Genomic DNA, 12,642 nt, shown 5'->3' with positions numbered 1-12,642 from the left:
AATGGCATACACTGACAAAAAAGAAAAGGGTCAAATATTTGATTTCAGATAAAAAGTTCTTGTTGCAGATATAAAAAATAAATCTTTAGTCCTATAATGCTGGACAAAAATCTGTGTAATGTGGTATTTCTGTATCTAAAGAAAAGATTAACTGTATTGCAGAATATTCAGTTTGGTTAACATGGCCTTCAGTGTTAAGTCTTTTGTGTTATTATCTTCATTTTTAACAAGAAGAGCCTGAAATCATTCAAGGCTGACAGGCAATGAATTGGTGAACTATTTTATCTAACATTAATCAAGGCCTTAAGAAGTACAACCAAGCCTTTTTTAAAAGATACTTCTACATTTGTCAGCTGCTAGGTTTTATTTAAATAACTACAAAAACTGTAAAAAGAGTTGTAAAGTTGAAATTTCAGCTTCGTGGAGGCACGACAATGGGGCAAAGTGACCCCTGCTTGAAGCTGAATCCCAGTGGCCTCTCATCTGTCTGAAGTGCCCTAAACAAGAAGAGGAGTGGCCAGATTTTTATTGTCTCAGCATGAAAAAAAAGAACAGGGAGCTGCTTTGGTTTGATGGATGGGGCCAACTGGGAAAAGTGAGGCTGGGATAAAAAAAAAAAAAAAAAAAGGCTGTATCCCGCCATAAAACTCTCAACTCTCCCAGCTTTCATGTATACAGATCCTCTTGTGTTTAAGAGTGTGTTGGCGTGTCTAGATAACAGAGAAGCTGTGTTATCAAGTGATTCATACATGCAAGGCAGGTCCGCATAAAAACTCAACATTCAAGCCTTTAATAGTAATTTCTTCCTTTGTAGCAGACTACAGAGCAGTGGAGGTGGAGTGGTTGAGTGAAGCAACTTGGATTCTTTTCCCTTTAATTTTAACGTTGAGTGTTGAATCAAACAAAAGCGTTAAACAAAGACAGAGGCAGCAGTGGTATGAGACATGCGTCTAACTGCTGAATCAGCCTGCTGAAACCACCACCAAGGTGGTGAAGCAAGTTGAGGCTGGTAGATGCTGTATAAACATAAATGGTCAATCTGCCATGTCAAGATGGATCATTGGAAGGGCCCATTACACGAACAAGATACTAATCTAGAACGTTCTGCGAAGGGTGACTCACAATTACTCATGGTGGAAAGCTAGCACACAAAATTTTCACACAAAGAAAAACATCTGTTATGACATAATAAACAGGCCTTAACCCCAGTCAAAATTAGAAAGAAAATAAAAACCCATGAAAGTTATAACATTCTCATCTGTTACAGACCTAACAATGACTGCATGGGAGTTGAATGCAGTGTGTTGCTGATGAAAGGTTGTGTTGTTAATTTTTTCCACATCAGTTTTTTCCCCAGACTGTTCAAGCCTCAATAACACCAAGAGCCTTTTATTTCAAGTGTAGATTTTGGGCCTGTAAATGCACTCTTCTGTCAAAGTCCAATTAAACAGAGCAAACCAGAGCAAGGGTAAGCTGTAAATAACAAACTCATTTGCAAAATGCACTAATGCTTCTGGGTCCGAAATCTATTCACAAAGACTCAAAAACACTCTGAAAGTTCTTGCAGTTTGGAATTTTGCAAAAGAAGGTGGCTTAAAATGGATCCAAAGCACACAATGTCACCTGAAATGGGTTTCCAATGGCACTGGGTCACAAGTGTTTACTTTGAGACAATGCATCTAAAGTGTAGAGGGATAAAGTGTCTGCTTGGGTTTAGCTGATTGGACAGTGAATCACAATGACCCAAAGCAGACTGTGTAAACAACACAGGAGTTTCTGAGAATAAGGTGAAATATGGATGACTGAGCCGACTGATCTCAGCCTGATTAAAGTGGATTTCCCTTGATGAAGACAAAACTGAAGGATAAAAGGCTTACATACCAATGACTACCCACAGCTTCAGTAAAGGCCTATCAATGCATCACAAAGGAAGAAACTCATCCCGGGGCTAAATCTATGGGTTCCAGGTTTAAGGTGCTAAACAATCAACTACTGTTATGTTCTAATTGTTCATCTCAACCTAAATAAATGACATTTCTACAAATTAACAAGCTGGAACTTCTAAATTTTTCCACTGATTTAAATGTGAATACTGTGAATTTAAAGTGTAGGTACTATTTGATCATGTAATAAAACTAAAAAAATGCTATCTGTGTCCTTATAATTCTAGACCAGACTGTACGTAATGTGCTTTAATTAGGTTCTAATGTAATTATTACAACAGAAGATACAATTACATACAATTAGGGGAAGAATAATATTACTGGAATTCTTTTGGATTCTTACTGGAATTTCATTTGATCATTTTTGTGTTTCTCTAATGCGTAAAAGCCTTTCTTTTTTTAAAAAAAAAAGAAAAAGAAAAACAACTTACTGCATCCACACAAATCCTTACAAAGTAAAATAAAATTATTAAGTTTAGTCAGGAATGAATTCATGAACACTGAATGTGGGATTAGCAGCTGAGCCTTAGGGTTTGGGGTATCAGTTTCCTTGTTTTTCCTCCTGAGGTTTCACATACCTGAATCTTTCTTGCTCCCTTTGCCTCCATCTCTATTCTTCTTCAGCACGGCCTTGAACATGGCGAAACTCCTGGAATCCTCGTTTTAGAGCCACTGAGAGCAAAAAAGAAACGAAATGGTCATTCCTTCAAATGCAGACTGAAGATTATACTTCTGAAATGCATCCATTGCCACTCAAAAAAAAAATTGTGAAAATTCTTACTGCTACACACATTTCATTTTAAATACCATTTTGTTTCTATACATGCAATTAGAAAAGCCATATGCAAAACGTATTAGGCAGAATGTTTTATTCCAAAACCTAAAATCTGTTTTCAGCATCGAACAAATGGTGGATATCCCCCGAATTTTTCCCACAGCACTCCCAAACCTGCAGGTCATCAGCGGAGGGAAGCATGGAAAAAATGCTTCAATATTTGAACAGAAAAGGACAAGTTCTGTTATCTTGCTATGCAGGAAAACACTCAGTCAAATGCCTTGAATTCCACATGTAATTGATGTTACGTGCCTGAGCGTTTGTGTTTTCAATTGATATCTATGGCTGTTCACAAGCTTGTGTGCATTACGAGTTCTTGGAGTTAAACGGCACAGAATAAACTCTAAATCTGCCCTGGTGGTGCTTGTTTACTTTGGAATTATTCTTGTTTCATGTTTTTCTACAATGGTCAAAACATCCTTAAAGCAGCAGCAGCTAAAGGAGTGGTTGTGGGTCTTTTTTTTTTCCTGCTTTTAACCCTTTAAAACACATTTCGGCCTGATTCAGTTTACTGTACTACATTATTGGCAGCTCAGCAATCTTTCCAATGAAAAGAACAGACTGGCTTTAACCAAATAAGGATAAGTCATCCACAAACACAACAACTAAAAGCCAGCCTCTAAATATTTCTGTCTCCTTACTGCTGCTCTGAGAGGAGCTATCGATTTGCCCTTTAATAGTGTCAGATGAAACTCTGAAGCAAAGCCTCAACCCAATTGGTTATGGTGGGTGGAGGTGTATTAGTTAAAGCCTTTAAGTCTTTCAATTTAGCACTGGCTGGTCATGGAATGAAGTTTCAATGTGTGTAATCTCTGGAGCTAAACTTTAAATCAAGACTACGAATTTAAACTTAACCCTATTTTTAATCTTCTGCTTTTCCCGATTTTATCTTCTCGGTTATGTGTTCTTAAGGAAGCCTCGATAGCTGAGTCTAGACTTCAGGTATTTATACTCGTGGCAATACAGTTCAGTGAATAAAATAATAAGAACAGCGTCTTTTGTTTTTCCACAGAATAGCCTTGTTAATGGAGCTGTTGGCACATGTGTGGGAGCTTGCTGCTCATCTCCACAGTAACAATAAATACCACCCAGGATAACATTCAGGAAATGAGAAACGCCCTCTTAAAACTCCAAAAGCCAAGATGACAAATTCCTTCCATACCCTCTGCCCTTTTCAAAGCCACCAGACACAAACACTCAAGTTGGTGCCCGCTGAGAGTCAGACGCTACAGTATCTACAGTACCAACTCGTACACTGAAAGAACCAGGAGGACCAGTAAAAAGCAACGCTCAGCTGGCAATATACTGTGACCTTTTGTAAGAAAGTTTTCTCAGAGAGGAGCCATGGACTGCGCGGTATGCAGAATGATGGGGATCAAGATTCCTCAAGCCCTCAAGGTCAGGTCCATTCCACTGCATTTAAGATGGGTTCAGATATTAGCATGGCCCCCTAGAAGAGGCCTCTCAATATTACAACAGAGCAGTCAAAGCCCCACAGAGACTCGCAGGTTTTTGCAGACACACGCTGACTGAATAGACAAAACAGACTCTAAATATTCACACTTGGCCATGGAAACAGCGGAGCACTGTGCCCATCGTGCTGTCTTTTTAGTTGAAGAGAACAATAATGCGGTCCTTGAAGGTCTTTAACAGTTTTTCTAAATACCCCTGATAGCTGAGGGAATCCATCCAAAAGACTTCATTCATTGGGAAGCATGCCTCCCCCTTACTTCTGGCTTTTTCATCCAGACATATTTCACCAACAGGACGGTTTCGTTGGAAAAGCTCAAGGTAACAATAAAACAAGACTAATCTGTGGTGCAATGTCAAGACAGGTTCCTTTCAGGAAAGAGAAATTGAAGTTCAGAGTGGTTAAAAAGGTGCCTCGGGTTATCAACGTGTGTTTTTAGGTCATTTCTCATGTGATAGAGCACAAATCCATGTAGTCTGTGAGGAAGAGAAAAATCCTCACCTGCACAATGTTGACACGACATGGGGTTAATGGGGCCATGTGGCTAGGCCAGTGTTATCTGAAAAGACAGCTATATATGGAATGAAAGTAGGACTGTTTTTCCAGAATGCCTCTGAAAGGAAAGCATTTTACTTACGTGGGTTATTGGTGAGTTAGAGTCAACTTTGCCCTCGATTTGGTGGCAGACAATAGTGAGAGCACTCAGATCAACTTCACCACTTTCCAAGCCTTGAAGCAAAAAGCTCTTTTCCTCTCCATTTGTCCATCTCTTTTCCGCTGAAATATTATGCCAATTCTACATGAATGATCGCACTCAATTTTCAACACTGTTGGCATGGCCACATGAAAGCTCTCAAACTGAGCTGACCTTCAAACGGGTTTATTAAATGCTGTCTGGAAGTGGAACATTTCAATTCTCATGTGAACTCCATAATTATCTATTCTTTTGCCGTCTGTTCACGGAGTGCAGGAAACGGGCCCGGGCCTGGTCACTAAGTTCAAGTGGTACAAAACAATGGCAACCCAACTTTTAAAGAGGAAGTGTGGGGAGTAGGTATGAATGATACAGTCAGACTGTCAGCCATTATAAAAGACAGAGTTTGTGACTCACACTAGAAAGAGTTGAATAGAAACAAAAGAAGTGATGTTTTACAAAAAAAAAAAAAACCTAAATAAAACCTTCACTGGTTTGTTTCCTGTATTCATTCCAACCTTCAGAGGCCCATCAAAGAAGGGAAATATATTACCCAAAGACAAAACTAAAAAACCTTGTATTTAAATTCTTATACGGAGAAGATAAAGTTAAAAAGAGATTGTATAACCCGTGTTGGACTCACTAATGATCTAAACAAAGGCAAGAAGCTCTCTTTAAGCAGAAGAATATATAAACAGCCAGTCCACATGAAGGCAAATGAGAAACATTCAAACTGTAATAATCCACTTTCAAAGTTCAAAATTCATAATCTGTAGGCATGATGATGCCAAAAATAATCACTGTTAACTTTACCTAAAGCATGTCTCTTTCATCTGTTTGAAGTAACGTCACCATTTGCTATAAAAATAGACACTACTGAGAAAAGCCTTCGTGGGTTAATAACACAGAAGCTTCTGCTCAACAATGTATGAAATATTTTCAGTTCTACATCGTCAGAGGTAAAGTAATTAAAGATAAAGCTCTTGGTTGACTTTGTAGGATGCGGGTGCAGTACAGTAACAAATCTGTGGATTCAGTGGTAAGCCAGAAAGCAAAGCGAACGAGTGGAGGAAGGACAAGTAAGAGGACCGAAGAGAATATTCGACTTCATCTGACTGCCTATGATGAGGCACAATAAGTTCCAGCAGGGTTCTCACCTGAAACCTCTGTAAACTCTGAATGGCTGCTCTTATCAGCATCAAATAATGGATATAAAAAAAATAAGGACACATCAATTCCTCAGCAGGTAACTGGAATCAGATGATTTTCTGCTTGACTGGCAATCAGTTTGACTAACTGACTATGACAAATTGTCATAGATAAAACTGTCTGTTTCATCTTGGGAGTGTAGCTCTACAAGTGTTGATGTACAACAACCACACCTCCAGTTACACCTCAGGAACTGCACAATGACTAAACCTGAATCACACACTTCTGTATGACCTGCAATAATTTAGATAAACAAAGCGCTCGGTAACATGGATTTACTTTTTCACTCCCTGACTTTGAGAAAAACTCATCAGAGAGAGAAAGACTTAGCTTCACATTGAGTACCGACAGTGTTCTCATCAGAATTGCCGTCATTAACTCCCATTATCGCTGCAGATTAAAGCCTATTACACTATTACTTATCTGCTGTAGAACAGAAGTTAATGAAGGTCTCAAGTGGAAGGAAAATGAAGATGGACCATTCTAACCTAAACTGAATTTGACATTTGCCTCCCAGAATTGTTGGTATTTGATTAAAGGTAAAACATTAACAAGTAGTGGTTTAAAGTCTACAGGAAGTTCCTGCAACATATCATTACTAAGGGATATCACAGGTGATTAGTCAAGAGGTCATAAAACCATGTCAGACTCTTTATCGGGTTCAAAACATTAGAATTATAAAAACATACAAATATTGTAAACAACAAACCAAGGCACTCAGGTTTAAATCAGTGTAATAGACCGGGGTTTTAGAAAAATTAATCCCTTTAAAGATAAGATATCACCACTTGTCAAATTATAAAAAGCAGGGGGTATTTTTTTGCTAATCCCTTTCAGTCCATTCTGATAAACTATCAGAGCTTCTGAAAGGACAGCTAAAAATTCAATGTGGACTTCATCATGTTTGGCATAACTCCAAGGAGAAGAGGAGAACGAGAAAAAAGAAATAAACAGAGGAAAAGTTGTCTCAAGAAATGGTTTACGACTCCGTCCCCAGCTTTACTGCTCTTATGGGAATCATTTCACAAACCAAGCAGTTTAAAAAATAAAAAAAACAAACAGAAAAAGTGATGTCTGAGACAATTTCACTAAGCCAAAAAGGACTTAATCCGCCAATTTATCTTAAGAAAATGGGTATAATCATCCTGGATCCAGCAAATGTTTGTTGATGACTCATTTATTCTGTCTGTGAGAACTCCTTCACTTCTCTTTCTACCTTCTTTCCACACACACAAATACACACAAAGTAGAAAACAGCATATGTTGCACAACAATGATATTTGGCCATCGTTAAAAAGTAAGAGGCACGTTCTGCTATTAGAAACTTTCTTCTTCTAACACAGCCTTCCTGAGTGTTAGAAAGCTCAACTCACACAAGCTGTGCTGCACACCTGCAAGGACTGCACAGCTTGCATCACATTCCTCTAAATCCTTCCCATGTCCAAAGCCCAAAAAGGAAATATTGCATGCTTTAACATATAACAAATGTCTTCTAAATGAACCCACCATATAAGATGACAAAAAGTCCGAAGTGAAGCTGGGGACATGCTGTTATGCTCGTCTCTTCTTTGCAAACAGCTCTGCACACAAATTAGCATTCCAATGTTTGTTGCATTAGCAGCACACTACACCTCTCTCTTTTGCTCCCCCCCCTCATCCCTCCTCAGTCTCTGGGGGTTTCAAAAAGATCGGACCAAACTGTAAATCAGTAACAGCTGCTGCTGAGGAGGCCTTCCAAACATATGATTTAAATACGGATATATGGTGTTTGAAAACAGATTGTAAATCCTTGATCTCTTTATCCCCATTCACCAGAGGACACAAGAGTTTCAATTTGATACGTTTCTTGCCTGTATATAATTTACGACAACAACAAAAAAAAGCCAATCATGTCGTGTTAGAGCAAGTGGAAATGCAGTGCTGATATTCTGTAATGTTTTAATAAGGGGTCAGCTGGTTCAGGTAAATGCTGCAAGAAAAGCCTTTGTTAGTTTTTAATGCAGTTACATAACAGGCTTTTGTGTGATACTTCATCCCAAAGCTATAAATGCCGGTTTTATTCTTTTGTTTGTTTGGTTGGTTGGTTGTTTTGACTGAGATGAAAATCCAGGCATCGTAGCTGAGCAGTTGGATGAATCTCATAACTTAGATCAGGGCTGTCAAACTCCACCGTCCTGGAAGTTTTAGGTTTTTCCTGCTCCAACACACCAGATTCGAATGGTTTAATTAACTCCTCACCAAAACATCAAGTTCTCCAGAAGCACGTCCACAAGTCATTCATTTAAAGCAGGTGTTTTAAAGCAACAACATGTCTAAAAACATGGAGGAGAGCGGCCCCCGAGGAACGGAGTTTGACATGTGACTTAAATGATCCTAATTTGACACACAATTGCTTCCCCGAAACAACTAACAGTGACACAATAAGAATTATGCATATTGGATGCACTATGCATCTCTGAAATCCAGCTTATTTTGTAAACAGAAAACAACACAGCAGATTAAAAAAAAACCAACAAGCAAGCGAGGGTTTAGAAGGAGGCAGCAGAAATACAGCTCGCCATTTCCACAACTAACACCGGAATGAAACAAGATGATTTGGGCTTTGAATTGATGTGACAGATCATATACCCACGGGACCATATGTACAACTAACTATCTTACACACAGAGTAAGTTAAACTGTATGTTTAGTGGAGAATTGAAACCCATAGCAGAACATTATAAACTCTGCAATGTTCATAGAGTTCCTGACTGCTTCTGCTAATATGCTGTTAAAATCTCTTGGATCCAGTTTAAAACGAAAGAGTTCTTTGACAATTTTGCAGATCTACAGATTAAAATCCAAGCTCAGTTTTCTTGTAGTTGGGCTACTTTGCACTGAAGCTGCAAACGAACCGATTGGACACACTTCAGGAATTTTAACGACAGCTCTCACACACCTTGGCCGCTGAAACCAAAACAGACAAATGTGACTGAATCCATTTCAAATCTCAAAAAACAAAACACGATGTGATGCAACGTAATGCTCTACACGGTAACACTCTTTAGCTAGATTTGTGCTGATGCAACAATGTTACCACAGTGCCACACGGCTCAGACACGAGCAAATGTACAGTACGAGTTGGTTTTCTTTCATCTACAGCAGAATTTCACTGCACTGCATTCTTACTAATCTGGATTTCCTGTTGGGGGAAAAATGCAAGGCTACGTTCAAAGGACGAAATCATTACACATTTTATAAGCAACTACTCAGTTTGTGCACTCTGTTGGGTCACTGGCTCCTGTAACGTTCTCCACTCGGCCATAACAATACAACTCTGATGCCAGCATCTTTTATTGGCCAGTTGGCTGTGGACCATGGGAACCAGGCTCTGCAGAGAGAGAAGGGCAGACTTCTTTTTTTTTTTTTTTTAATATGATGACTGCACAGTAAAACAAACATCTTAGAGCAGACAACTGGAAAAGCTCGAGCTTTGGCACAAAGGCGTGAAAATCCATTCGTATTGTTTCGTGATTGGAGTAAAAATTACACAAAATTACACTGGAAAGCCGGCGTGATTTTCCACAACAACGCTCGCAGCCACCTGTTGAGTTTCCAATGAAAAACATCACAATATATCATCACGCGACTCTTGCGACGGCCTCTGTCGAGACGAGAAAGCCAGAAGGTCGGGAAGATTTTACAAAGCTGATCAGAGAGAGCGTTGCAATCGATGACTTTGCGCGCAAAAATCGAAGGAAGCTTCGTGCTGACATTTACAGAGTTTTTTTTTTTTTTTCAAAGGTGAAAACAGAACTTTGATTTTCAAAGCACCTGACTGAGTTACATCTTCTTTTGAAGATACGCTGGAAAGCAGCACAAGTTCTTCCCAGTTAGTGGTCAAACTTCAGTGACTCAATTTAAGTGGGTGGACAAGATTACAGTGTTTTAGCCTACTACTAAATCTGGGTTGGGTCCTGCTTTCAAATCCACCCTGTCTAATCATAAAGTAGAGGCTAACATAAAAAACAGGACCTCACATTTTTATATAGATGTTAAATTAACCTTTTAAAGTAAATGCAGCGTTATTAGGTAAACCTCTTGTTTCAGAAAGTCTATTAGGGAGGTATGCCACACACTGAAGAGACTTCAGGCGTTTCTTTAGTGGCATATTTAGAATAAAGAAAATGCAGTACTGAACTGAAAAGAATCCAGTAAACTGTAGAACCGTACAACTAATCAAGCAATCCTATATTTAGAAAAATGTTGGCACGATTTCTCAGCTCAAACCAGCATCCTGCAGAGTCCAGATGACTGAGGTTAAGTGTTGGCTCGGTCCTGGACTCCCACCTCTGGCCTACCAGATTTGGGCTGGTTTTTGGGTGTGTAGCTATAAAATGAGAGTTGGCAAAGCCACATGAAAACTAAAGCTGAGCTGAGGTGACCTGGTCTTAACTTGACTAAAGAACTTTGATCGTTTATCATAACAAGATTTAGCCAAACATATATTAGCCTTTTCATTTATTTATTTAGGTTATCCAATAGTACAAATAACCATTAATCCACAGACACAAAGTTCAACAAAGATGCAAAGAATTCATGAGGGAAAATGGAGATTTAAATAACCTACCCCCTTTCTTAATAAGCCATCAAATAACACATGTGCCTGCTTTTTTTGGCCAATATGCATCGTTTCAATTAACAAAATACAACAATAATTACTTAACTTTAATAAATACATATTCAAAACACTTGGAAGAACTTGAGCACTTCAAATAATGTATGGAAGAGCATTCTAACTTAAAAAATAGATACATTATGGGCAACAGTGAGCTGGTTGTAGCAGCAGGTGATGCATCTTCATTTTCCTACTTGGAAATTGATTAAATATGTACATGTATGTCTGTCCCCGTTTACAAAGTGGCCGATATTGGCTGCTAAAAAATCAATCCGCTGATAAAGTCACAATAGCTGTTAAAATATGAAAATAAATTACATACTAAAAGTCTGTTTATGAAGTAAAAAATACAGAAAATTAAAGATTCAGCTAAGTTAAAAAATGTGTTGTATATGTTTATCATCTATGATGTAAAAAAAACTACTAAATACACATTATTTACTACCAAAGGTCTACTGTATAATTTGTAATAAATTAGCCAAATCAGCAGATTCAGGTTTTGTTGCCAACAATTACAAGTCGTAAACAAAGGCGAGGTATATTGTAATTTTTACAAAAGCCCGGATGAGTTTGACTTACTTTAACCCCCTAATAATCATTTTATGTTGTAGAAATTGTTAGAAGCATAAAAATTCAAATCAAACACAATGAAAAAAATCCAGTATTTTGGCAGCTGTCATAGCTTCATCTGAGTGATTTCTAATCTCAATTCAAAAAAACTGAATTATTTGACAACAATTGATTTGTAGCATTCTTAATAGTTTTTAATTAGGCTAAGTCTTTAAATAGCAGCAGTTTTGACTTCATTACCACACTTTTAGCATGTATTTTATAGATAATAGGATTAGTATTTTATGTAAAAATCCTATTACTTTTCTTTTTTGAATCTTAGTGGCACAGTGCTGCCCAAACCTCTGTTCCTTTTACAAATATTTAAGCCAATTTATGTGTACATTTATATATTTAGTCATTTTACAAGAGTGCCTCTAGTTTGTTTTGACTTAAGTCAAATCATAAGATTTAAGATCTTTAAGTCTTTCTAGTTAATGTGTTTTGAGTTTGTTTTACTTTCTTAGTCAATTAAAGTGTTTAGTTTTGAAACGTGACACTTTTGTTATTATTTTCTGCAGTAAGAAGAGACAAAACATGCTGTTTTTAATCGCCTCACTATTATTTTGTTCGATTAATCGGCTGCTTATTTACTTATCCATTCAGTAAACACAACATTTTTGGGGTTCTTTATAGCAAAAACTCGCAAAATAAAACCGAAACACGTTTAGTTAATAACTTGAGTTAAGTTTCAGACTCCAGGCGAGTTAATGTTCAAACCAAACGACACCATAACTTGTTTTAGTTCGCTGTTTGCTTTTAAAGTTAGCCTCTTTTCCGACAAAAAACTGGGAAACAAACTGGAACCCAGGAAGCCTGAAAGATGTGGGTAAAGTGTAAAGTAAAGCGGACAGTTTTAGCTGGCTGTCAGTCCCGCTGCTTTTCATTCAATGGGCATGTCCCGACATTCCTCCCCACAAAACAAACTTCCACCGAAAGCTGGAAAATCCCACTTTCCTGAACTCCTCGCACCGTGAGCTCGCGCGCACTTCAGCTGCCTTACCTGGTGAATGTCATAGATGGAACACAGCGAAACAAAAGTTGTCCCGGTCCTCTGAGCGGTACCTCCACATGAACCCGAACCCAACTTGACTCACCGAGGCAGGCTCCGGGACACCGAGCTCCTCCTCTTCCTCCTTCTCCTCCTCTTCCTCCGCGCATGAGGTCATCTGCAGGGACGAACGCGAGCGGCTCTTCCTCCCTCCTCTTCCTCCTGCCTCGTGG

The 12,642-nt window shown here is 38.5% G+C and overlaps 1 protein-coding gene across 4 annotated transcripts in view; it reads right to left on the bottom strand.

Annotated features, from left to right (window-relative positions):
• tanc1b (tetratricopeptide repeat, ankyrin repeat and coiled-coil containing 1b) overlaps positions 1-12,642 on the bottom strand; it is a 91,060-nt gene extending 78,418 nt beyond the window's left edge. For 3 of the 4 annotated variants that reach the window (XM_017424456.3, XM_017424458.3, XM_017424460.3), the window contains exons 1-2: positions 12,422-12,577; positions 2,522-2,615 (exon numbers count right to left, since the gene is read on the bottom strand). In XM_017424456.3, coding sequence (XP_017279945.1) covers positions 2,522-2,582 — 61 coding nt within the window. In that variant the 5' untranslated portion in view covers positions 2,583-2,615; positions 12,422-12,577. Of the gene's footprint in view, positions 1-2,521; positions 2,616-12,421 lie in introns of all 4 variants that reach the window. The other variant, XM_017424457.3, reaches the window with a different exon arrangement.

Source organism: Kryptolebias marmoratus, linkage group LG6 (genome assembly GCF_001649575.2).
Source record: "Kryptolebias marmoratus isolate JLee-2015 linkage group LG6, ASM164957v2, whole genome shotgun sequence".
Lineage (NCBI taxonomy): Eukaryota > Metazoa > Chordata > Actinopteri > Cyprinodontiformes > Rivulidae > Kryptolebias > Kryptolebias marmoratus.
This window is presented reverse-complemented; position numbering and strand designations above follow the sequence as displayed.